The sequence below is a fragment of the Neoarius graeffei genome, chromosome 17, assembly GCF_027579695.1.
Source record: "Neoarius graeffei isolate fNeoGra1 chromosome 17, fNeoGra1.pri, whole genome shotgun sequence".
Taxonomy (NCBI): domain Eukaryota; kingdom Metazoa; phylum Chordata; class Actinopteri; order Siluriformes; family Ariidae; genus Neoarius; species Neoarius graeffei.
In genome coordinates this window covers 18,701,142-18,727,648 of record NC_083585.1, presented here as the reverse complement: position 1 = coordinate 18,727,648, position 26,507 = coordinate 18,701,142, and the positions used below count along the sequence as shown (strand labels likewise).

The window sequence follows — 26,507 nt, the reverse complement described above, 5'->3', positions numbered from 1 at the left end:
ATCTCTGTGCGTAAGGGTCAAGGCCGGAAAACCATACTGGGTGCCCGTGATCTTCAGGCCCTTAGACGGCACTGCATCACATACAGGCATGCTTCTGTATTGGAAATCACAAAATGGGCTCAGGAATATTTCCAAAGAACATTATCTGTGAACACAATTCACCATGCCATCTGCCGTTGCCAGCTAAAACTCTATAGTTCAAAGAAGAAGCCGTATCTAAACATGATCCAGAAGCAAAGACGTCTTCTCTGGGTCAAGGCTCATTTAAAATGGACTGTGGCAAAGTGGAAAACTGTTCTGTGGTCAGACCAAACCAAAATTTGAAGTTCTTTATGGAAATCATGGACGCCGTGTCATTCGGACTAAAGAGGAGAAGGACGACCCAAGTTGTTATCAGCGCTCAGTTCAGAAGCCTGCATCTCTGATGGTATGGGGTTGCATTAGTGCATGTAGCATGGGCAGCTTACACATCTGGAAAGACACCATCAATGCTGAAAGGTATATCCAGGTTCTAGAGCAACATATGCTCTCATCCAGATGACGTCTCTTTCAGGGAAGACCTTGCATTTTCCAACATGACAATGCCAAACCACATACTGCATCAATTACAGCATCATGGCTGCGTAGAAGAAGGGTCCGGGTACTGAACTGGCCAGCCTGCAGTCCAGATCTTTCACCCATAGAAAACATTTGGCGCATCATAATTATTTATTTATTATTTATTAAGGAAAATTATCCAATATCTGTGAGATGATCCACACATTATTTATTGAGGAAAATGATCCAATATCTGTGAGTGGCAAAAGTATGTGAGCCTCTAGGATTAGCAGTTAATTTGAAGGTGAAATTAGAGTCAGGTGTTTTCAATCAGTGGGATGACAATCAGATGTGAGTGGGCACCCTGTTTTATTTAAAGAACAGGGCTCTATCAAAGTCTGATCTTCACAACACATGTTTGTGGAAGTGTATCATGGCACGAACAAAGGAGATTTCTGAGGACCTCAGAAAAAGCGTTGTTGATGCTCATCAGGCTGGAAAAGGTTACAAAACCATCTCTAAAGAGGTTGGACTCCACCAATCCACAGTCAGACAGATTGTGTACAAATGGAGGAAATTCAAGACCATTGTTCCCCTCCCCAGGAGTGGTCGGCCAACAAAGTTCACTCCAAGAGGAAGGCGTGTAATATTCGGCGAGGTCACAAAGGACCCCAGAGTAACTTATGAGCAACTGAAGGCCTCTCTCACATTGGCTAATGTTAATGTTCATGAGTCCACCATCAGGAGAACACTGAACAACAATGGTGTGCATGGCAGGGCTGCAAGGAGAAAGCCACTGCTCTCCAAAAAGAACATTGCTGCTCATCTGCAGTTTGCTAAAGATCACATGGACAAGCCAGAAGGCTATTGGAAAAATGTTTTGTGGATGGATGAGACCAAAATAGAACTTTTTGGTTTGAATGAGAAGCGTTATGTTTGGAGAAAGGAAAACACTGCATTCCAGCATAAGAACCTTATCCCATCTGTGAAACATGGTGGTGGTAGTATCATGGTTTGGGCCTGTTTTGCTGCATCTGGGCCAGGACAGCTTGCCATCATTGATGGAACACTGAATTCTGAATTATACCAGCAAATTCTAAAGGAAAATGTCAGGACATCTGTACATGAACTGAATCTCAGGAGAAGGTGGGTCATGCAGCAAGACAACGACCCTAAGCACACAAGTCGTTCTACCAAAGAATGGTTAAATAAGAATAAAGTTAATGTTTTGGAATGGCCAAGTCAAAGTCCTGACCTTAATCCATTTGAAATGTTGTGGAAGGACCTGAAGCGAGCAGTTCATGTGAGGAAACCCACCAACATCCCAGAGTTGAAGCTGTTCTGTACGGAGGAATGGGCTAAAATTCCTCCAAGCTGGTGTGCAGGACTGATCAACAGTTACCGGAAACGTTTAGTTGCAGTTATTGCTGCACAAGGGGGTCACACCAGATACTGAAAGCAAAGGTTCACATACTTTTGCCACTCACAGATATGTAATATTGGATCATTTTCCTCAATAAATAAATGGCCAAGTATAATATTTTTGTCTCATTTGTTTAACTGGGTTCTCTTTATCTACTTTTAGGACTTGTGTGAAAATCTGATGATGTTTTAGGCCATATTTATGCAGAAATATAGAAAATTCTAAAGGGTACACAAACTTTCAAGCACCACCGTGTGTGTGTGTGTGTGTGTGTGTGTGTGTGTGTGTGTGTGTGTATAATTTTTTTTATTTTTTTGAACTTAGAAGAAAACTTCCAGTCTACTCCACCGGTGCGGTCTTTTGGATATCACATGATGCATTGCTGCATGCTTATTGGTTGAAAGGTAAGTGACATTGAATTAGTCTGCAAGAAACCAACCACCAGTGTTTTGAACACGGGCTGTCAAAATAAGTAACAAAAACAGGACTAAAGACTCACAGTACACCGTGTCATGGTATGGAAGGGTTGGAAATTAAACAAGTAGTACACAAAGTCTCGAGGTAAAACAGCACAGCGTGTAAGGTTCACAAACACTGTTTTGAGCTTTGGCCAATCAGGGCGCAGGAATGCAATCATGTGATTTTCAATCATGGCGGCACCGGCGGAGTAGACAAACTTTTTGGCTGGATTCAGAAGATCGGCAGCAGGGGACACTAATATTGATTTGAAGTTGCTGACATGTTGATTTGGGAAACCTTTGTTGTTTTTTGATCAAACGGAGACCGACAGAATGTATGTGGAGTGGAGTGTTCATGAATTACAGCTCTGGGATTTTTCCGTGTCATAACTTGTAGGAAAAGAAGACTGAGGAGGATTGTGTTTTGGGGCATGTAGCGACTGTGGTCATCTATCCATCACGATTTGGCCCTTGTTAAAGCTGCTCAGATCCTTATGCTTGCCTATTTTTCCTGCTTCCAACACATCAACTTCGAGAACTGACTGTTCTCCTGCTGCCTAACATATCCCACCGCTTGACAGGTGCCACTGTAATGAGATAATCAATGTGATTCACTTCACCTGTCAGTGGTTTTAATGTTATGACTGACTGGTGTATACAGTGTCTTGCAAAAGTATTCATCCCCCTTGGTGTTTGTCCTGTTTTGTCGCATTACAAGCTGGAATTAAAATGGATGTTTGGAGGGTTTGCACCACTTTATTTACAAAACATGCCTACCACTTTAAAGGTGAAAATAGTTATTTTATTGTGACACAAACAATAATTAAGAGGAAAAAAAAACAGAAGTCGGGAGTGTGCAGAAGTATTCAAAGTCAATACTTTGTAGAGCCATCTTTTGCTGCAATTACAGCTGCAAGTCTCTTGGGGTTTGTCTCTATTAGCTTAGCACATCTTGCCACTGGGATTTTTGCCCATTCCTCAAGGCAAAACTGCTCCAGCTCCTTCAAGTTAGATGGGTTGCGTTGGTGTACAGCAATCTTCAAGTTATGCCACAGATTCTCAATTGGATTGAGGTCTGGGCTTTGATTAGGCCATTCCAAGACATTTAAATGTTTCCCTTTAAACCACTCCAGTGTAGCTTTAGCAGTCTGTTTAGGGTCATTGTCCTGCTGGACCGTGAACCTTTGTCCAGACAGGTTTTCCTCCAGAATTGCCCTGTATTTAGTGCCATCCATCTTTCCTTCAGCCCTGACCAGCTTTCCTGTCCCTGCAGATGAAAAATATCCCCACAGCATGATGCTGCCACCACCATGCTTCACTGTAGGAATGGTGTTCTCAGGGTGTTGGGTTTGCGTCACACACGACGTTTCCCATGATGGCCAAAAAGATCAATTTTAGTCTCCTTTGACCAGAGAATCTTCTTCCATGTGTTTGGGGAGTCTGCCACATGCTGTTGGGCAAACTCCAAATGTGTTTTCTTAAGCAATGGCTTTTTTCTGGCCACTCTTCCATAAAGCCCCGCTCTGTGGAGTGTACGGCTTAAAGTGGTCCTATGGACAGATACTCCCATTTCTGTTTTGGATCTTTGCAGCTCCTTCAGTGTTATCTTTGGTGTTTTTGTTGCATCTCTGATTAATGCCCTCCTTGCCTGGTCTGTGAGTTTTGGTGGGCAGCCTTCTCTTGTCAGGTTTGTAGTGGTGCCATATTCTTTCCATTTTGCTATAATGGATTTAATGGAGCTCCCTGGGATATTCAAAGTTTGAGATTTTTTATAACCCAACCCTGATCTATACTTCTCCACAACTTTGTCTCTGACCTGTTTGGAGGCTCCTTGGTTTTCATGTTGCTTGCTTAGTCGTGTTGCCGAGTCAGGGTCCTTCCAGAACAGGTTGATTTATACAGACATCATGTGACAGATCATGTGACAGGTCATGTGACACTTTGATTACACACAGATGGATCTTAATCAACTAATTATGTGACTTATGAAGTCAATTGGTTTGACCAGCTCTTATTTAGGGGTTTCATACGAAAGGGGGTGAAGATCTATGCACACTCCAGATTTCTATTTTTTCATCTTAATTATTGTGTCACAATAAAACAACAATTTGCACCTTTAAAATAGTAGGCATGCTGTGTAAATCAAGTGGTGTTAACCCTCCAAAAATCCATTTTAATTCCAGCTTGTAATGCAACAAAACAGGACAAACACCAAGGGGGATGAATACTTTTGCAAGGCACTATACATGCACAAAAACTCAAGGTTTCTTCTTTTTTTTTTAATTAATTAAAATAAATAATTAAATTAATGTTTCTGAATGTTTCATTATATCAATGAGTACATGTTTTACTTTGTTAACCAACAACACGTTTTCTTATCCACGTGTCCACCATACAAACCCTAATGAACGAGTTGTTACTTTAGTTATGATAATGTATCAGGAAAAAGAGAATTAAATGAAATTAAACCTGTGATTTGAATTAGTTGGGAACTTTTGTCAGAGCTTTCTGTTTTAGAAAACTAATCAACACCTTCTGACAAATAAGATGAGCGACTTCAACAGCGCTTTCATAATAAGTGTCTTTAAGAGACTCTCGTATCTCTGACTTGCATACACAGCTCCTCTCCAGCGGAGGAATGCATCATATATGGCTGAACAGTGTTTACTATAGATGATGGTGATGGTAGAACGTAACGTAAATACTGTGAGCACTGGACGTACCCTCTCGGGCTTCATAGATGCGCTGGACCCAGTTGTTTTTGCCCACAGCTCTCCACTCAGCACGGTACTTGAGCACGGGAACTCCTCCAGAAGCTTCAGGTTCATCAAACAGTACCTCAGCCGTGCTTGAGTAGGGTTTCACCTGAGTGATGTTTGGAGCCGAGGGAACATCTAACATGCCAAGAGCAAAACAGAACGGCCTACATTCAAGAACATCCTAAAAATCTTCTGTATCTTACTCATTCTTCAATAGTTGCTAAGAAATGCAAGAACAAAACTGTTGATTGAAACAGAGGATGGAACAATTTGTAACCACTTAAAGACCCTTGGGGAAAACACAGAAGTTCTATGTAAAGGTCATGTCACAGAAAACAGACGGACCAGCCTGAATCAGGATGAACTCTTTGGACTCGGTCCCGATCTCATTAGAAGCTGTGCAGTTGTAGCTGCCAAAGTCGTTCTGGGAGTCCGGGTTAACCTGCGGTGGATTAAGAGCGCATGCATTAACCTTAGGGATCCTAATCGGCTCTTCCATTACCTCCATTTACCCCTCGCTCTGTGATTTCTCTGTTCAATAATTAATCTGCAACACTATCTCAGAGCAAACACAATACAGCCACTGATTAGTGCATTTATTAAAAGTTTATGTGCAGAGGAAACAGCTTAGTGAAGTAGTGATGGGCTCTTCACCTGCAGGTAGCTGGCAGTGGGGGTGGTATAGATTTTGACGTTGGTGGAGTTGGCATTGGGCAGCTGGAGTCCATCTCGCAGCCACATGATAGACACATCACTGGGGTGAGCCAGAATCTCGCAGCTGATGTTGGCAGGATTCCCCTCCCACGTGTAGACTGCCACTGAGCCCAGGATTTTTGGCGCATCTGGCGGAGAAGCAAAACGGAAAGATAGTGAATATAATGAAGCTAGAGAAAAGATCCACTGACATCAAAGTCATGGGAAAAGAACTGTAAGCATTTGAAAAACTGATTCTTTTGTGAGTGTTTAGAAATGTAGCCCTCATGTTCTTGTTATTTATCATATATCAGGGTTCTAACTCGGCCTTTTTCAGCATATCAGGCTGATAAGCAAGGTTTCCTCATCGCTACGCCCACAATACTGCTGACATGCCTGTAAAATTTGTCACTACACTGATAAAAAAGACTTGTCAATCTTGAAAATGTGGTCTTTTGGTTCATTTTCTCTTGTTATCCCCATGCGGCAGAAACGGCGCGCCACCATGGGAATGCTCTACATTTGGACATACCCCACTCCCCATCCACGTAAGCGCCCAGCGCATAGCTGCCCGAGTACCTCTGTGTAGAGAAAGTCACTGATCATGCTAGTCTGGTTTACCTCCTTCCTTATGCTGTGTTCATGGTAAACTTGGATGCATGGTGGTGTAGTGGTTAGCACTGTTGCCTCACAGCAAGAAGGTTCTGGGTTCGAGCCCAGCGGCTGACGGGGGCCTTTCTGTGTGGAGTTTGCATGTTCTCCCCATGTCTGCGTGGGTTTCCTCCAGGTGCTCTGGTTTCCTCCACAGTTCAAAGACATGCGGTTAGGTTAACATGGGATGGCCTTGGGCTGAAGTGCCCAAGAGTGGCGGCGCACACGTACAGTATGCAGCGGCTTTGCTCTCCTATGATGAACTAAACTTCGTTGTACATTTGTGCAGTGACAATAAAGGCATTCTACGAAGTGCCATCCGTATTGAGAGACACTTCAACTGCATACGAGTTAGATCTGTATAGTCACGGTCTGTAATTGAATGGCTGAAGCTGAAAATAAAGCTGAAACGTGGTGAACTGGTTGTTTTATTCTTATTCCATAAATATGTCACTAATATAGTTGAATATTAATTATAATAAGTCTTCATGTAAAAACAAATCACAGCAACTTTTGGTCAAGAAAAAAAAATCTAATTAATATTACCAAAAAAGAGTGACTTTCAGGGACGCCTACAGGTGCCAAGAAATGCACTAGAATGCATCTGTGAGCATGTACAGTGTCTTGAGAAAGTATTCATCCCCCTTGATGTTTGTTCTGTTTTGTCGCATTAAAAGCTGGAATTAAAATGGATTTTTGGAGGGTTAGCACCATTTGATTTACACAACATGCCTACCACTTTGAAGGTGCAAATTGTTATTTATTTATTTTTTTATTGTGACATAAGCAATAATTAAGATGAAAAAACAGAAATCTGGAGTGTGCATAGGTATTCACCCCTAAACCCCTAAATAAGAGCTGGTCCAACCAAATCACTTCATAAGTCGCATAATTAGTTGATTAAGATCCATCTGTGTGTAATCAAAGTGTCACATGACCTGTCACATGATGTGTCACATGATGTCTGTATAAATCAACCTGTTCTGGAAGGACCCTGACTCTGAAACACGACTAAGCAAGCAACATGAAAACCAAGGAGCCTCCAAACAGGTCAGAGACAAAGTTGTGGAGAAGTATAGATCAGGGTTGGGTTATAAAAAATATCCTAAACTTTGAATATCCCAGGGAGCTCCATTAAATCCATTACAGCAAAATGGAAAGAATATGGCACCACTACAAACCTGACAAGAGAAGGCCTCCCACCAAAACTCACAGACTGGGCAAGGAGGGCATTAATCAGAGATGCAACAAAGACACCAAAGATAACGCTGAAGGGGCTGCAAAGATCCAAAACAGAAATGGGAGTATCTGTCCATAGGACCACTTTAAGCCGTACACTCCACAGAGTGGGGCTTTATGGAAGAGTGGCCAGAAAAAAGCCATTGCTTAAGAAAACACATTTGGAGTTTGCCCAACAGCATGTGGCAGACTCCCCAAACACATGGAACAAGATTCTCTGGTCAAAGGAGACTAAAATTGATATTTTTGGCCATCATGGGAAACGCCATGTGTGACGCAAACCCATCACCCTGAGAACACCATTCCTACAGTGAAGCATGGTGGTGGCAGCATCATGCTGTGGGGATATTTTTCATCTGCAGGGACGGGAAAGCTGGTCAGGACTGAAGGAAAGATGGATGGCACTAAATACAGGGCAATTCTGGAGGAAAACCTATTTGTTAGCCAGAGGTTTGAGACTGGGATGAAGGTTCATGTTCCAGCAGGACAATGACCCTAAACATACTGCTAAAGCTGCACTGGAGTGGTTTAAAGAGAAACATTTACTGTAAATGTCTTGGAATGGCCTAATCAAAGCCCAGACCTCAATCCAATTGAGAATCTGTGGCACAACTTGAAGATTGCTGTACACCAACACAACCCATCTAACTTGAAGGAGTTGGAGCAGTTTTGCCTTGAGGAATGGGCAAAAATCCCAGGGGCTAGATGTGCTAAGCTAATAGAGACATACCCCAAGAGACTTGCAGCTGTAATTGCAGCAAAAGGTGGCTCTACAAAGTATTGACTTTGAGGGGGTGAATACCTCTGCACACTCCAGATTTCTGTTTTTTTTCTTCTTAATTATTGTTTGTGTCACAATAAAACAATAATTTTCACCTTTAAAGGTCTGATGACATGTTTTTGACATCTTTGGCGATGTTTTATAACATAAAAAGTAATTCCCGATGATCCATACATTAATTCACGAAGGCGCCTATTTTACAAGTTATGATAAAAAATGCGGCTATTTGGGCAAATTTGACGGGGCTGCAGCACCCAGGAGACGAATGAGGAGGAGGAGCTATATGACGTCAGCGAAAGAATCTTCCTCCTAACTTACCAGTTTGTTGTTGATGCGGCAGTTGTTCAGTTTGTCATTATTAGTATTATTATTATACATTATATATATATATATATATATATATATATATATATATATATATATATATATATATATATATATATAGTTATTATGCCTTCGCGTTGTGTTGCTGGCTTTTGCTCCAAAACCCACAAGGATGGGGTAAGTTTATTCAAGTTTCCCAGAGATCCCGAGCTGCATGCGAAGTGGGTGAAGCAAGTCAGGCGCACTCGTGACAAGTGGGAGCCCTCACCAACATCCGTCCTGTGCTCTGAACACTTCGATTTGGATTGTTTTGACACCCTTCCCAGCTTAAAAGAATCTCTTGGGTGTTCAGTTCAGCACAAACGTGTGTTGCTGCCATCAGCAGTGCCTACAGTATTCCGGAGGGGGTCTACTAGTAGCTATGCCGGATCCAGCAGTCGCCTGGGACAAGCCGACTCCTCCAAAGACAGTCCTCCTGTCAGAACATGTGTTGAGAAACGACATAAGATAAAGGTACGTAGAGCTATAGAGTGCTCCGACATGATGCTAAAAATAGTAACACTGCGGTCTGCGCGGCCATCTTGGAAGTGACTCGCTCTAGAGCGCTCATAGAGTACACATCATAGAGTACACATTCATGATAATCATAAATGTAATCATAAAGTCGGTGTGATATCAGTCATGTATTTGCTTGTGAAAGCTTGTGGCTTTCATGTAACTGCCGCCTAGCAACGAGAGGGAAAGGGTAAAGAGGGTAGGCTATCATAGATTCTATTCGGAAGAGATCAACACATGATTGCTTAAAAATTAGGTATTTTAACAATTTGCATCTGTTTTGTGATTATCGTGACACTTGTGTGTTCTATAGAACTGTATGTCTTATCAGCACATTGAGGATCTTCCACCGGAGGCTTTAGCAAGTACTCGTAGCAACACTGCACTTTACCCTTTGCCATGCGTTGTTAGGGAACGGTAGCAAGTACCCCGATGACCGACTTCAAGAATATGTAGAAAAAATTTAGAAATTATACTTTCCAAAAGTAATTTGAGCTTAGTGTATTGCATTTCCATTTATATTGTAGGTTCTTGCTGATGTTTTTGCGGAGTATGACGCAGCTGCTGAATCAGAAGCTGCAGAGTTTGTATGTACTAGTTGTGAACATTCACATTATTATCAATCTCATTTATTTAAAATCAGATAAAATCATGCCATCATGATCACTGCTTAAAGTACCAGTATTTGGTTGTTCTTTTGTTCAGAGGAAGAGCTAGCACTAGAGAGTTCACCGGCGTGTTCATGCGCCATTTCCATTGAGTAGAACAGCCAGTGAACCGCAGCGTGTTCTTCCGCTGACGTCACAGCATGGCCGCGAGCCACAGACCCGGTTTTCTTGCGCTGTGCAATTAAAAGTTGGATATTCGCGTAACAACAGCTTCTTTTCACGTAATTATAACAGAAATCTAACATGTTTGCCATGTTGTATAGTTTATTTAAGAAATTGCATAGAGTCATGTTCGTGTCATCAGACCTTTAAAGTGGTAGGCATGTTGTGTGAATCAAATGGCGCTAACCTCCCAAAATCCATTTTAATTCCAGCTTGTAATGCGACAAAACAGGACAAACACCAAGGGGGATGAGTACTTTTGAAGACACTGTAGAACCCGTGAGCTTTCGGGGGCCTAAGGTGGCCCCTGAACCCCTGGTCGTTTTAAGTGGTGACACTACACTGATATTTTGGTCTAGTTAGAACCCTGATGTATCAGTTATATAATGTCATATTCAGTTTTAAGTGGAACAATACTAAGAACATGAAAAAGGGATTATTAAACATACAGTCCTGTGTAAACCTTTTTTTCCCCTTTATACAAACTTTGTTAGAGATTTCTATTTTATGATTTCTACATTATCGAGTCCAAACGTTAGTTTTCCAGCACAAAATTAAACGTTACAGAAAAAAAGTTTGTATCTGAGCTGCGTATTCCATAAGCGAGCACTTTTCAGATTAAAAAAGGAAACATAATGAAGGCTGCTGGCGAGTGTGACAGTCAAAGTGTCCAGAAGAACTGTGGCTGGTTCTGTAAGATGCTCAGTAAAACCTACAGCTCATTTCCGCATAAAACTGCACTCACTGTACCGGAGACTACCATTTTATTTATTTTTTTAAGCAAAGGGTCGTCTCACACCAAATATTGACTTTATTTCATTTATTATGGCTTACTGATTACTGTTTATAGTATTTTTTAATGTTCAAGCATTTCATATGATTATTTTTAAACCATTTATGGCCTACAACATTTCTTTACATGTTTCAGATTTTTGCACAGAACTTTATGTTTACTCAGCTTCCCTTTATTTTAGATTTGCATTGCCATCAGGCAGGCATGTGAAGGGATTCTGGGTTATGAAAGTCATAAATCCCATCCAAAATTCCACATTAAATGTGTGTCAGCCTGGGAAAACGCAAGGTTTGAAAACTACACATTTTCCTGAACTGAAATATGTTTCTCTTTTGCATGGATCTCAACCCCAAGTAAATCTGGTTACCGCCAACCTCCAGTCAAAGGTGGGGGGGGAAACACCGAAAACAATATTTAAAACGAGATTTAAACTGTAATTTGATCACAAACTGAATTGATTAAGCTTATATCTGTTTTGCTACACCACATACATAGCTATCTGACAACTTCATTAAAGCCTGACATTTACTGCGTGAGGAACATCAAACTTATCTCGCAAGGTTTTAGACATGTTTTGGGAGATGGAAAGATTTTGCTGTTGTGATTGTTAAACTGACTCCAGTTCTAATCTGAACTTTGCAGAAACCAAGATTAGGAAGGAAATAACCTCATTTCCATGTCACTTTCCCCCAAAAAAGTGTTTATATATATATATATATATATATATATGAGTGATTCCACGCTTATGGGTACTGAAATGGGGACATGAACTTATTTTTAAAAATTCACCTTAAACCATTTCTTTTTTTTACCATCAGGTCACAAAACATGTAATCTTTAATGAATGATATGTTAAAAGATAACTTTAATTTTCTGAGATGTAATAAAAACATATTTATATGCCAAAGTCAGAACGTAACAGAAGTGTTGTGGACATATTCTCAATTTTAACAATGTAGAATTACTTTTTGAAACATAGGAAGGTGATGTTTTAGCAAATATAATTAATAAATATGTATAGTAGAATAAACATACACATTCTTTCAATAAGATTAACATGGTATATAGCTAGATTGTAATTAAATTTGTAACAGACGCGAGATGGACAATCGTAACAGAAGTAATGTAACAGACATCATTTTGGAACTCATAGGCTTGACTTTGGCATATAAATATGTTTTTATTACATCTCAGAAAATTAAAGTTATCTTTTAACATATCATTCATTAAAGATTACATGTTTTGTGACCTGATGGTAAAAAAAGAAATAGTTTTAGGTGAATAAGTTCATGTCCCCATTTCAGTACCCATAAGCGTGGAATCACTCATATATATACACATCTTTTTAAAAGTTGAGGTGTTAAAATATACACTCACCAGCCACTTTATTAGGAACACCCATCCACCTGCTGTTTGATGCAGTTCTCAAATCAGTCGATCCCTTGACAGCAGCACCGTGCATTAAATCATGCAGATACGAATCAAGAGCTTCAGTTAAATTAATGTTCACCTCAAACATCAGAACGGGGAAAATTGTGATCTCAAAGTGTGACTTTTCCTTCACTGTGGCCTGGGTGTTGGTTTGAGCCAGATGGACTGGTTTGAGTATTTCAGAAACTGCTGATCTCCTGGGGTTTTCACACACAACAGTCTCTACACAGAATGGTGCGAAAAACAAAAAACATCGAGCGAGTGAGCGACAGTTCTGTGGGTGGAAACAAACGCCTTGTTGATAAGAGAGCTCAGAGGAAAATAGACAGGTTGGTTCGAGCTGCCAGGAAGGATATAGTAACTCATATACAACCGTGGTGACCAGAAAAGCATCTCAGCATGCAACAGCAGAACAACACATTGGGTTCCACTCCTGCAGCCAAGAACAGGGATCTTAGAATCAAGAACAAGCTCCTGTTGTGTAACATATTAGCTCACCAGTAATTGAACACAACTTCCAACCATACAGATGTTTAAAGATGTTTACATGATCGCTCGCTATGGTAAATTTTCTGTCACAGAACAATGTGAGTGTTGAATTGCTAACTTGCGAGTTAACGTTGAAATTTCCTGAACCACTTCAAACTTTGTTCGCGAGTCATTTATTCAAAGACCATGTAAAATTGATTACCCTGAATATATTTCTAACATTAGAGACCAATTTAATCGTTTAGGGTTCCTAATCTTCTCTTCCTGACATCGCTGCATTAAATACCTCACTAGAAACATGATTTTTTTTTTTAATTAAGGTTCCTGCCTGTGAGGCTGTTGACACCTTTAACGTGTTTGAAATGCCGTATGCACTGGCAGGAAGTAAGCGCACACCATTACCATGGTGTATACAGCATTAAAAGAAGTAACACAATGCATTTAACACCTTCACTGTAAAGATTTCAACACCAGGATTTCAACAGTTTTTAATTTGCAGAATGGGTAGTTTATTTTTGTCCGTGGCTAATTCGACCCAGATGGCGTAGAGTCCATTTGCACAAACTGTGTTGTGTTTATTAGCTTGTTCGACACATCATTTTACTTCATGTACTTCGTGTACAGCAGATCACTGAGCTTATCACACACTTTAGGACCCCGTATTGTTTTGTATGTTCCTTCATGAGCCCTAACAGGATTCCATAGTGTGAGGGTTTTGCTTGCATAAGTGAGCAAATATGAGTGGAATTTTGGATTTGTGAGAGAACAGATTTTGACCTGGAGAGCCTAGTACTTTGAATTAATATTATTTATTTCGTAAACAAGCATCTCTATAGTTTAAAAAAAAAAATCCTTTCACATGGCAGATGGCTCTCAGTCTGTCCGAGTTCCTGCTTTTCATACGTCAGGTGAATAAACTCCAAGTACAGCTAGGGTTTTGGACACGTAAAAATCCATGTATCAATCCATGTATTCAGTACGAATCAAGAGCTTCAGTTATTGTTCACAATGTTCAAACATCAGAACGGGAAAATTGTGATCTCAAAGTGTGACTTTCTTTCACTATGGCATGGGTGTTGGTTTGAGCCAGATGGACTGGTTTGAGTATTTCAGAAACTGCTGATCTCCTGGGGTTTTCACACACAACAGTCTCTAGAGTTTACACAGAATGGTGCGAAAAACAAAAAACACTGAGTGAGTGAGCGACAGTTCTGTGGTTCGAAACAAACGTTTTGTTGATAAGAGAGCTCAGAGGCAAATGGCAGATTGGTTCAAGCTGCCAGGAAGGATATAGTAACTCATGGTAACTCTTTACAACTGTGGTGAACAGAAAAGCATCTCAGCATGCAACAGCAGAAGAACACATTGGGTTCCAGTCCTGCAGCCAAGAACAGGAATCTTAGGCCCACTTTACACGTGGACGGTCTGAAACAAAAACGCAAAAGTCCGTTTTCTTTCTCACTTTTTTCCGCGTCTACACGACCGTTTTCAAGGAGGAAATCTGCGTCTATACGGTGACGCATAAATGTGTGGAATTCTATTGGCTGTGCATGCCAGGCGGCTAGGTGGTGCTGTGAAAGACCTCCGCTATGTCTGCACGCATGCGCAACGTCTTCCGTCTTGTCTGATCTGCACATCTGCGCCGCGAAAACTTTGACTACTCTGGCTATGGTAAGTAAGAAAGTAAGTAAAAAAGTAAGAGCATGCTATACCCGCCTCTGTTCATTAACGGTATATGTGCAGATTCGGTATAGATGTTCGAAGGACTCCTGGACGTTTATTAAAGCTGCCAGAGCAGCCTGAAGGTCCGTTGGATCGACGTAATCAGACATGCTCTTACTTTTTTACTTACTTTCTTCAGGGTTCGTACACATTTTTTACAATCAAATTCAAGCACTTTTTAAGGACTTTCAAGGTCAATTTTCCAGTTTTTCCAGTACCATTAAAGGAGAAATCTCGTGTGATTCAATCCATAGCCCTTTGTTTGTTTGAGGTCACTGAGTTCTGCCTGTGGGGAAAAGAACTAGAAAATCTGATACAACCTAGGCCGAATATTGAACCGGCAGCTAACATTAACGGAATGGGGCATAGAAAATGAGCTACTGTGCCCCATTTCATTAGTTGGCTGCTGATTCTGTATTTGGTGTATGTTGTAGAAAATTTTACTCATTCTTTTTCTTACTGACGGCTCTTTGTGACCTCGAACAGCAGAGCTATGGACTGATTTAGACCATATTTCTCCTTTAAGAAGTTGTAAATTGCATAATGCGATACAAATTCACGCACCCTCAAAATGGCCATTTCATGTGTTTATTTATTAACAAAACTTTCCCAAATTAACAGGATAACAAATTAAAGGGGAAGACTGTCACATTGACAATGTCAGTCACTTTTAAGTAAGCAGAACTTGCTTGACAACTAAGGTTATAATAACTGTGGCTATGATAATGACTATGGAGCTTTTTTTAAACACAATTAGCAGATCTTGATGCTTTTTTCCGAACATCAAAAAACAAGGAAAATTATATTTCAAACTGTTTACTCTCAAGTATCAGTAAGATGCTAAAAAGATCTTATATCAACTAGGGCCCACACTGTTAAAAGTAAAATCACCCTTAACTATGACTTCTAAAACATTTTATCTCTTTACAGCAATAAGACAATAAGAGATGCATGACAATTACCACGGGGTGTGCCAAACACTGCTGCAGGCATGCATATCATTTTAAAATATGGGTACATCCATCTAATGTTCTTCTGGGGAAAATGCATTTCATTTCTTTGTAACCTCTCCTCCATTAAAATTGGTATTGTTAATAATATTTACAGTAAGAAGATGCAGCTCCCTCATATATGCAGTCAATGATCACATCATGCCAAATCAAACAGCCTAAACATTGCCTTCTAGAGTGGAGTAGTGGTTGGCTATAGGCAGTAAACTGTCTAAAAACATACATTATGAAGGGTAATACTTTTAATCAAACACATCCACCTATTACCAGCTAAAACAAAATCCGACTACAAAACACATGAAAATATAAACGTCAATTTTTTTAGTCAGTCACAACCTTGCAACTGGGCTATAACACACACTGTATAAATGCGTTAGCTATGTTATGTGCTAACGTCAGCTGTGCTTAAATTTTCAGTTGCGGGAAGTTCTTAATTACATTAATTTACCGTTGAGAAACGCTGGCATTGTTCTTTACATTGCCGATAACAACTGTCCAAAACTGACATGTAATCCTAGCACTAATATCACATTTAGTGCTTCTATGTTTAGGTGTAACATGTAGCTAACGCTTAGCAAACAAATCATGGTGTAGGGCTAATCATCTCTGTGACTTACCTTTCATGTGACTAGAGAGCGCTGACTCTCCCATTGCGAAAATCTGGATGTCTTTTTTGCATACTTTGCAGCAGGCTATGCATGGATTTGGTCCACGTTTTATCCAGAGTTTATACTTTTCATTTACCAGCCAACGTTCATTGAAACGACAACCTCCCGGCATGTTGGTCAACTGTCCCAGGCTTTCGTCTAAACCGGGGAACAGGGGCGCTGCGCCCTCTTACTCTCGGCGTGCGCCCTCTTACCGAAATGCCGATTGAACCCCAAGTCACACTGAGGCCATGCACTTGTATGCTACTGCACAACATGCAATCTCTCAAAACGATCGTTTCTCTGTGAAAGCATCCCAGCAACACCACGTGACAATGTGTCTGATCATCAAATACGTTATAATTACTCCAAAAATATTCCAATCATAGTAGATACACCGCCAGACGGTGCAAAAACAATCCGAATTGGCGTTTTCCAGACTGAGGCGCCATGTTTATTTACTTGTCGTGGCTGCTCTCGCGAGATTTGACATGGGTTACATACAAGGTCAGCTGACTTGTAGAGCGAGACTGAATGACCTTTCACCCACCGGCGCGGGAGCTTTTGACAGAAGTAGTTCGCGAGTTGTTTTTGACGACACTTGGGCATTTAAAGATGTCATCCCGCGGCACGAAGCGGAAGAAAGCCAAAGACTGTCCGGGGCAGAAGAAGATTACTTCTTTTTTTTTCAATGTTGACAGACAATTTGTTGCAATTTCCCTCTCAGATAGCCTCAGAATGTCCCATTGTAGCCTCAATTTTTCAAAGGCTTTGCACGGCGGAGAGGGGGGGGACAACCGGCACCATCCCCCCCCCCCCGCTTCGCTCCCTCGCCATGGTGAGCGCCCTCATACTAAATTTTCCTAGAAAAAACCCTGTGTCCTCTTGGGGGCGACGTGACACAGTCTATGCATAACATGACAACTATCGATATGGTGACAGATCACAAACAAAAGTTCACGTGAAGCCCAGAGTGAGCTGTGTAGGCGTGATTTTAATCCAACTTATTTTATTTCTTTCCATTTAATGGTGGTCTATTGAGTCAGACTTCCGAGAAATATGTTAACAATTTCAAGCATTTACAAGCACTTGACCCAAAATTCAAGCATTTTTCAAACCTTGAAATCAGGACATTGAAATCCAAGCATTTTCAAGGATTTCAAGCACCCGTACGAACCCTGTTTCTTACTTCCCGGGCTGGCATGTACAGTATATGACATATGACGTAAACGCGTACCCGACGTGAGCAGATCCAAGCAGAGTTTCGCGTATTGGGTAGTTTAGATGGCTATGCAACGGGGGCTGTTTTTAACTTATCCACTCTGGAAGGCGTTTTCAATTTTTTCCGTTTTTCAGCCTCGGAAACGCCGTCCCCGTGTAGACGAAAGGCACTTCCGATAAAATATTTAGTCGTTTTTACCCGACAGCGTCCTCGTGTAAACGGGCCCTTAGAATCAGGAACAAGTTCCTATTAAAGTGGCCGGTGAGTGTATGTTCTAGGCAGAAAAGCTAAAATGCTGGCCAAAATCCAAAGCGATTTTTTTTGGGCTGTTGGACAGAATTCACTCCATGACATCCAGCAGGTTTTCCAGACTGCCACATATCTACTCAGTTGCTGATGTTGCTCAGATAAGATATACAAGTCATTTTGAAAGAAAATATACAACTTTATTGGTATCAAATCAAAAGCGAAGGTCTGTGAAACCTCCGTGAAGTAAACAGCTGATGACTATCAGGGCAGACTAAAGTGAACGGTAGGCGGGAAAGCGGGGAGATCAGGCAGATGAACACATCTGGTCCTTTTTATACATAAAAGCAGATCGCACTTGAATAGCTCTTAAAGACTCTCTCCTCCTCCACCTCCACCTCCTCTCGAGGAGCATGCAGAGGCTGGTGAGAACATCACAAACGCAGCTCAATCTACATGTTATTTGCAAATATGACATGCTTCCGTTTCGCCCCCGTCCCAGAACGCTGTCGCTGTGTCTCAGCACTCAGGAGCCCTGCGATCATATCAGCTGCACTACATTAATGCACAACGGGATGTCAACAAACATCTGCAAACAAATTATTACCCTGACAATTATTTGTGCAACATGTGCACCGATTAGCATAAAAACCAAAAATAACGATATGCGCACCGGGAGAATCAACATGTGTTTGCACACGCGTTTAAGCGGTATCAATGGTGCTGCGTGTTTTATTCAGTCTGAAATCTTGTTAAATTAATGCTTGGAATAAAAACAGCTGACGCACCATGACAAACAAGCTGAGGCCTATTGCGTTTGCATTTTAATTCAGACAAGATTATATCTCATTTTAAATAGGAATAAGGTTGACATTACGTATTCATGCATGAAATCTCTTTAAACAGATTCGACAAGATTTTGATTTGCGGTTTTATCGGCTTATTTATCCCAGACCTTCGATTTGGAGTGTGACTCAATATCACATGCTGAAGTGGATAAAATTTGTCAATATGTAAAATACACTCTGTACACTGTATACATCTATATACAGTGGACACATGTTCCTATAAATAAATACAGATGCAAGATACACTGTATGCATTTATATCATATGGACATGAGTGTTTTACTGGGAAATACACCACTTGTATTTTTCATACGAGCTCCATCTGGGACATGGAGAACCAAAACAGTGACATAAATCTATTTTTTCGCGGTGTGGTTTCCATCAAATCCTGCACTCTGATTGGCTGGCAAGCAGGTCCGTATCCTACGGTACGGACCCCGGTTACGGACCCCGGTTACGGACCTCTGGCGACTCGCTCGTTCACAACAACAACAAACATAGTAGAATTTTTTGTCAACATTTATCTTTTTTTTTCCTAAGATTTACATTTTTGCCAGCATTTCTCAGGAGAACAGCATTAATTTTACAGCATGGATAGCGATAATGACAGTGTTCAAAGCGAAAGCGAGTTTTACTACCCTGAGGAAGAAGAAATAAAAGGAAGCATTTCAGGAGAAAGCTAAAAACCTGTAACTGTTGCTAACGCCGAGCAAAAACATGGCTGAATCCTGAATGATTCAATTTTGTATAAATAGGGGACTACATAGGCGGCAAAATGTAGTTTTTTCCTGCCATGGAAGTGCACTTGTATACCGAGGAGGAAGCCATTTGCATTACAGCCGTGAATGAGGATTCAAAATGGCAGCTCGGCTCGGTTTTCCCTTTCGGGCGCTCTCGTTTTCTGTTAGAATTTGGTAAAGAAAAAAATAAATATATTATTTACCAGCTTAAGGTCGGTCCGTATGGTGAAATACCGTGACCTCGGCCTTGAATACTGACCTCGACCCAGAGGGCCTCGCTCAGTACTTTCAAGACCTCGGTCACGGTATTTCACGATACGGACCTCCCAGCTGGTAAATAACACACACACACACACACACACACACACACACACACACACATATATATTAGTGCTGTCAAGCGATTAAAATATTTAATCGCGATTAATGTCGCGACTGTCATAGTTAACTCGCGATTAATCACAATTTAATCGCACATTTTTGTCACATGAAAAACCATTGTAATTCTCTTATCAGCATAAAAACGTGAACGGGCTTGCTTTGTGCCAATGTTTTTTTTATTGCAAAGCATAACACGTCTTGACACAGCCACTGCAAACTGAAACCTAAGCCGAGCACCGGGGCTAGCAAAAGAACCATGAGTGAAGTGAGACAGGTTACACAGTGACGGTAGGCTTGACATGCTTGATTATAATATAAAGTACACTATTATATTAACTAAGTTGTTCGTTGATAAATATTGCATTGAATCTGATCTTTACTGTTTCAGCTCACTTAACACATTTTGTACTTTTACACTTTCTGCCTGTTGATGCGTCGCGCTGTCCAATCAGAGGCGGCCAAATTTGCATATTACAGGAAGGATTTCTGGGATAGCATTGAGTTTACAGTTCAGAGGGATCTGGCTTCTTTAGACGCTGTCTTCTTAAAACTGAATAAATATTTAAAAAGAGCCAAATGAGCCAGTCTTTTGAACGGCTCTTTTCAAAGAACGGATCACAAAGATGCGGATCCCATCAAAGAGCCATAAATCCCATCTCTACTAGCGCGCCCTGCCCACGCTGGTTCTGTGCTGTGCTGCGCTGTGCTGTGCGGGGCATTACAGTCTAGCTGCTATCGTTTTTCTAAGCAAAGTCTCTGTTCCAAGTTCCTGGCAGTTTTAAAAGCTTATGAAAAACCTACATCATGTCACAGAGCGTTAATCTCACGATAAAAAAATTATCGCCGTTAAAATTGAGTCAAGTTAACGCGTTAATAACGCGACATTTTTGACAGCACTAATATATATATATATATATATATATATATATATATATATATATATATATATATATAAATGTATGTCACTCAATGAATCATTTTGATAAATTTGGACACTTTTTGTTTGTGAATGTGTCGATATAATAAAAAGAAAATCACATGTTGGCTTGAAGATGTGAAGTTTATCTTCTCGTTTTGAAAAACTCACATTTCTTATATGAAATACTTTGTGGATCTAAGTGACATATTTAAATATTGGCTGGCTTTTATTCATGGCATATCAGATGCATTCCATTCATCTAGCATGATAGATGTCGAAGATGAGTAGTTGAATGGAATATATCTGATATACCCAAAAAAAAAAAGCCAGCTAATGTTATTATTATTATACATACACATTCTTTTCGGGTGTTCAACACATCTTTCTCTTTCAAAATTCTCTCAAAATCTTCCGTATTTAACGAAGCAAACCTGGCGGTCTGTTTACAAACTGTCACAGTCGCTCGCTAATTTTACATCTCTGATGTGTGACGTCATGTTGTCTTGACAACCATGCAATATATCGTAACTTATATTCACAACGCTCATTCTCCATTGAGTAGAGTGACGTAATACATGTAGGATACCTGGATGTATAATAATTCCTGATAGTTCACTCCGATGACATCACTCTCTGTGTTTTCCTGCTGACTAGATGCGTGTTGTCAAAATGGCGAACCGGTTCAAAATTAAAATTATCTAAAGAACTTTACACGGTGGCGGCACAGTGGCGGCACGGTGGTGTAGTGGTTAGCGCTGTCGCCTCACAGCAAGAAGGTCCTGGGTTCGAGCCCCGGGGCCGGCGAGGGCCTTTCTGTGCGGAGTTTGCATGTTCTCCCCGTGTCCGCGTGGGTTTCCTCCGGGTGCTCCGGTTTCCCCCACAGTCCAAAGACATGCAGGTTAGGTTAACTGGTGACTCTAAATTGAGCGTAGGTGTGAATGTGAGTGTGAATGGTTGTCTGTGTCTATGTGTCAGCCCTGTGATGACCTGGCGACTTGTCCAGGGTGTACCCCGCCTTTCGCCCGTAGTCAGCTGGGATAGGCTCCAGCTTGCCTGCGACCCTGTAGAAGGATAAAGCGGCTAGAGATAATGAGATGAGATGAGACTTTACACGGTTGCACGAAGATATGAAGTTTATCTTCTTGTGTTGAAAAATGTATCTCTCGTTCGCTCCACTCACTTGTGATATATCCATTCACCACTCAAAGATAAACGTCATATCTTCGTGCAATCGTATAATATCCTGTATGTATGCAGCGTACAGTGGGACGAAATGCGTATGTAAAATGTATAAGCATATTCGAATCTGAAAAACAGGAGCACAGGAATGGATTATTCAGTACTGACAGGAGAAAGCGTCATCAAACACTACATGCAAAACTTTTTTTTTTTTTAAATACTCAACCCAGTTTGATCTGACCAGCTGCCTACTGCCAAAACACATGTCGAGGTCATCAAGCTGTTGACTTGGGCAGCTGTTATGTTATTTTACTTCCCAGCTTCCTTATCTATTAACTGAACTGTGTCGAGTTTCCTAAAAGCATTGCAGCACAAAGATCATCGTTAAATGATTGAGTGAGCAGCACAATGAATGAACGAACGTGCTCTCTCTCCTACGCTCTTAGTGTTGAAAAGCTTTTCGGAAATCGATTTCTGATGAATAAAAGTTTGAGAATTTTAATGACCTTAGGGTTGTGTTATTTACGTTTGTCTACAACGTCGCATTAGTATTAGTAGTTACAACTCATGAACCTTTCCTATCTTCTAGTACATACCAAGCTGGATTTTTCTGTAGGATAGGTATTAATCTGTTAATTAAACATTAATTGAACATGAAGTCCTGCTCAAGCAGTGAATTAAAATAATGCAAACATGTTGGAACCACTTTATATAATCTATGAAGTTTCACATTGAACAAAAGACAACATTTGGCTGATAGCCGTGTAGTTTGATTAGAATGTTCATTTATGCTCAGCACGTGTTTAAAGCTAAGGTGATGGCACGCTTCTGTAATAGTGCAAGTCGAGCAAAGAGCTGATTGAAGTTGTAAAAGGTGCCACTTGCAATATGTTTCTCTGGAAGAGATTTTCACATGGGAGTTCTTTGCCGATTCATTTTCAGGCAGGCACAGAAACACGATCGGATCTGGTTACCTCGCCCGCGATGGAGTAAGCGGGGTGAGGTATTGTAATCAGTGCGGTTTGTTTGTGTGTCTTTTAACAATCTAGCGTCTAGACGGTTGCACCGATTGACTTCAAAATTTCAGGGTAGGTGGGCAATGGTCCGTAGATTACCTGATTAAATTTTGGGGGTAATTGGGTCAAGGTGAAGGTCAAGGTCACTGGAAAGATCAACCTTTTGGTCAAAATAACATTTTCTATTATAACTCAAAAATGGTTGCCAATAGACAAATGTTTACTATTATAAGCAAATAGGAACTCCCATATGGCTTTTCATGTGGCACCATGATCTTTAACCCTGAAAGGTCAAACTCAAGTTCACAGATTTTCAAAGGGCTGTAATTTGAAAATGGTTGATGGTAGACAGGTATTTACCATTATCAACTTATAGGAAGTGCCATATGGGATTTCATTTGGCACCATGAGCTTTGACCTTGAATGACTTTCAAATGTCAAACTCAAGGTCATGGATTTTCATAGGACTATAACCTGACAGCTGATGACTGAGAAATATTACCATTATCTAGGCCTGTCGCGATATTCGATATACCGACTTATCGTACGGTAAGTGAAAATGAACTTTGTTTTTTTTTTTACTGTGATTTTGGCATTTACATAGGGAACAGCTACATGTTTTTTTTTACCGTGATTTTGGTACATCTATATAGGGAAGTCGCAAGAGTATTAGCTTGACCCATTGACTGAATAAAACACACTCTCGATCAGAGGCGGGGCCTCCCAGCATGCAACGGTTATCCAGCCAGGGGATCCAGTCAGTGCGTTTACATGCATATCCAAATCGAGCTACTGTCGGTAATCGAGCTACTGTCGGTAATCGAGCTAAGGGTCCCAGCCGGGGTGCCAGAGAAATCCAATCCTACATGCACACAAGGAAATTGAGCTATTGTGTGAGGTACATTGTGCACCCGAGCCACAGGTGGCGCTACACGCCCCATCGTGTTGGTACACTTCCGGTTGTCGTCATGAAGAAGAGGAGTGATTTCCACTTTACATTCACACCACATGTCATTGCCACCTGTTGGCTACAAACTGTCCTGCGCAGACCACTGTTTTGTAAGACAACTTATTTTGCACAATTGTATATTTTTCTAAAGTCCATTTTTTGCTTACAATTTAACTTATGTCTTAATAAACACACAAAAAGTTCAATTGTTTTTGTTTTTTGTCTCCTTGTTCCTCCTGACCTCTTCTGCTGCTCACTACTACTACTGTTGTCATGCCGACCGAGGCTGTTGTGTTTCCCGCTTGTGGTCTCGTCACTCGTCACTTCTGGAAGGGAAGTAAGTAGCTCGACTACGTAGCTCGATAGGGTTACATGCACTAAGTAGCTCGGCTACAATCACATAATCTAGGTTGTGTAGCTCGATTACGAGAAATCCAGTTCGTTTCGATTTCAGCCGAGCTAAGGTGTATCCATGGCATTTAGAACGTTGATTTCAGTCGAGCTACGGCAGAAATTCGATTTTCTCTATGTGCATGTAAACACACTGTGTGAATGGGGAAAAGACAACAACGCGTTGCTCCGTTATACAGACCATAGGTGTAGAATGGGGTATGGACGTGTCCCTACCAATATCAAACGACGGCTGATATGTTCCTACCAATATTTCTGATTGAAGAAGAAGAAAAAAAATCCCACTCTGTGCCCGGTACACAAATGGTTACTGTAGGTTTCCACTGGGCGAAACCATGCAAAATCCGCTCATGAATATTCACTTTGGGGGCGTGGTCGCGAAAACAGCAAGCAGTCTGGGTACCATGTCAATACATCCGCTGAATTGATTTCGAGGTTTTCGAGGGGGTTTGCGGTTTTCGAGGGGGTTTGCGGTTTTCGAGGGGGTTCATTTGAAAGCGGTTGGCTAAAAACTTTTCTCTGTAGAACCCCTCTCCGCTCTGGGTTCAAGAAGACAAGAAAAGGGCAATAATATAACAACCGCCAATCAGAATTCAGATACAACAACCAATCAGAATTCAGATACATTCTGTTGCCAAGTAAAATTGTAACCTTTCAACATGTCAAAAAAGTTCTAGCAACCTTGTCCTGTTTTACCGTTAGATCAATCACATATCAGCTTAAACTAGCATTCTAAAACTAGTTAAAGATCACACCAAAGAGAGCCTACTCCCCCTGCAAGCCGAATGGAACGCAGTGTTTAAGGCTCCATATGTGTTTTACTTCCATTTATAAGGGAAAGGAACATACTCCCTCCCGACAGTCAATGCATTATTCGCCTGTAAAGCACATTTGCAAACTGACAGAATGTGTTAATCATCACATGCAAGATTTGCAATTAATCTAATGAATTGCCTATTATTATTATTATAATTATTATTATTATTATTATTATTATTATTATTATTAATGAATTACTACAGTTCTGAACTTCAAATTTTAAAAGTCTGGAATTTGGACAGATGATGGATGCTCTTTTGGTGGAACACAACGGAGCAAAATGTTGTGACCCTCTAATGTTGACCTGAAGTTGGCGCCACTGGGGGTTGGCATTGGGTTTATGTCCCTACCAATGCTAATACCAAACCTACGCCCTTGCCTACGTTATCTCGTTCTAATTGTTACTTTTATCCAAATGACAGCTGGCAATACGTTGTTACTTTGCACTTTTTGTTTATCTGGGTACTAATCTTTGAGAAACTGGATTGGCAGAATGTTGCCTGTGAAGAAAAGAATGTCTTTTTATTACCCTGTTCCAAGTTAATATTTACAACCCCGATTCCAAAAAAGTTGGGACAAAGTACAAATTGTAAATAAAAACGGAATGCAATAATTCACAAATCTCAAAAACTGATATTGTATTCACAATAGAACATAGACAACATATCAAATGTCGAAAGTGAGACATTTTGAAATTTCATGCCAAATATTGGCTCATTTGAAATTTCATGACAGCAACACATCTCAAAAAAGTTGGGACAGGGGCAGTAAAAGGCTGGAAAAGTTAAAGGTACAAAAAAGGAACAGCTGGAGGACCAAATTGCAACTCATTAGGTCAATTGGCAATAGGTCATTAACATGACTGGGTATAAAAAGAGCATCTTGGAGTGGCAGCAGCTCTCAGAAGTAAAGATGGGAAGAGGATCACCAATCCCCCTAATTCTGCGCCGACAAATAGTGGAGCAATATCAGAAAGGAGTTCGACAGTGTAAAATTGCAAAGAGTTTGAACATATTATCATCTACAGTGCATAATATCATCAAAAGATTCAGAGAATCTGGAAGAATCTCTGTGCGCAAGGGTCAAGGCCGGAAAACCATACTGGGTGCCCGTGATCTTCGGGCCCTTAGACGGCACTGCATCACATACAGGCATGCTTCTGTATTGGAAATCACAAAATGGGCTCAGGAATATTTCCAGAGAACATTATCTGTGAACACAATTCACCGTGCCATCCGCTGTTGCCAGCTAAAACTCTATAGTTCAAAGAAGAAGCCGTATCAAAACATGATCCAGAAGCGCAGACGTCTTCTCTGGGTCAAGGCTCATTTAAAATGGACTGTGGCAAAGTGGAAAACTGTTCTGTGGTCAGACGAATCAAAATTTGAAGTTCTTTATGGAAATCACGGACGCCGTGTCATTCGGACTAAAGAGG

The 26,507-nt window shown here is 40.8% G+C and overlaps 1 protein-coding gene across 4 annotated transcripts in view; it reads right to left on the bottom strand.

The window, feature by feature from the left end:
- The window catches only part of ncam1b (neural cell adhesion molecule 1b), a 335,812-nt gene that overhangs the window by 74,856 nt on the left and 234,449 nt on the right, over window positions 1-26,507 (bottom strand). For all 4 annotated transcript variants that reach the window (XR_009656853.1, XM_060943809.1, XM_060943810.1 and 1 more), the window contains exons 12-14: window positions 5,832-6,019; window positions 5,523-5,619; window positions 5,142-5,312 (exon numbers count right to left, since the gene is read on the bottom strand). Coding sequence is in view for 3 of the 4 variants with exons in the window: in XM_060943809.1 (XP_060799792.1) it covers window positions 5,142-5,312; window positions 5,523-5,619; window positions 5,832-6,019 (456 nt within the window). In the remaining variant the exon portion in view is untranslated. The remainder of the gene's footprint in view (window positions 1-5,141; window positions 5,313-5,522; window positions 5,620-5,831; window positions 6,020-26,507) is intronic.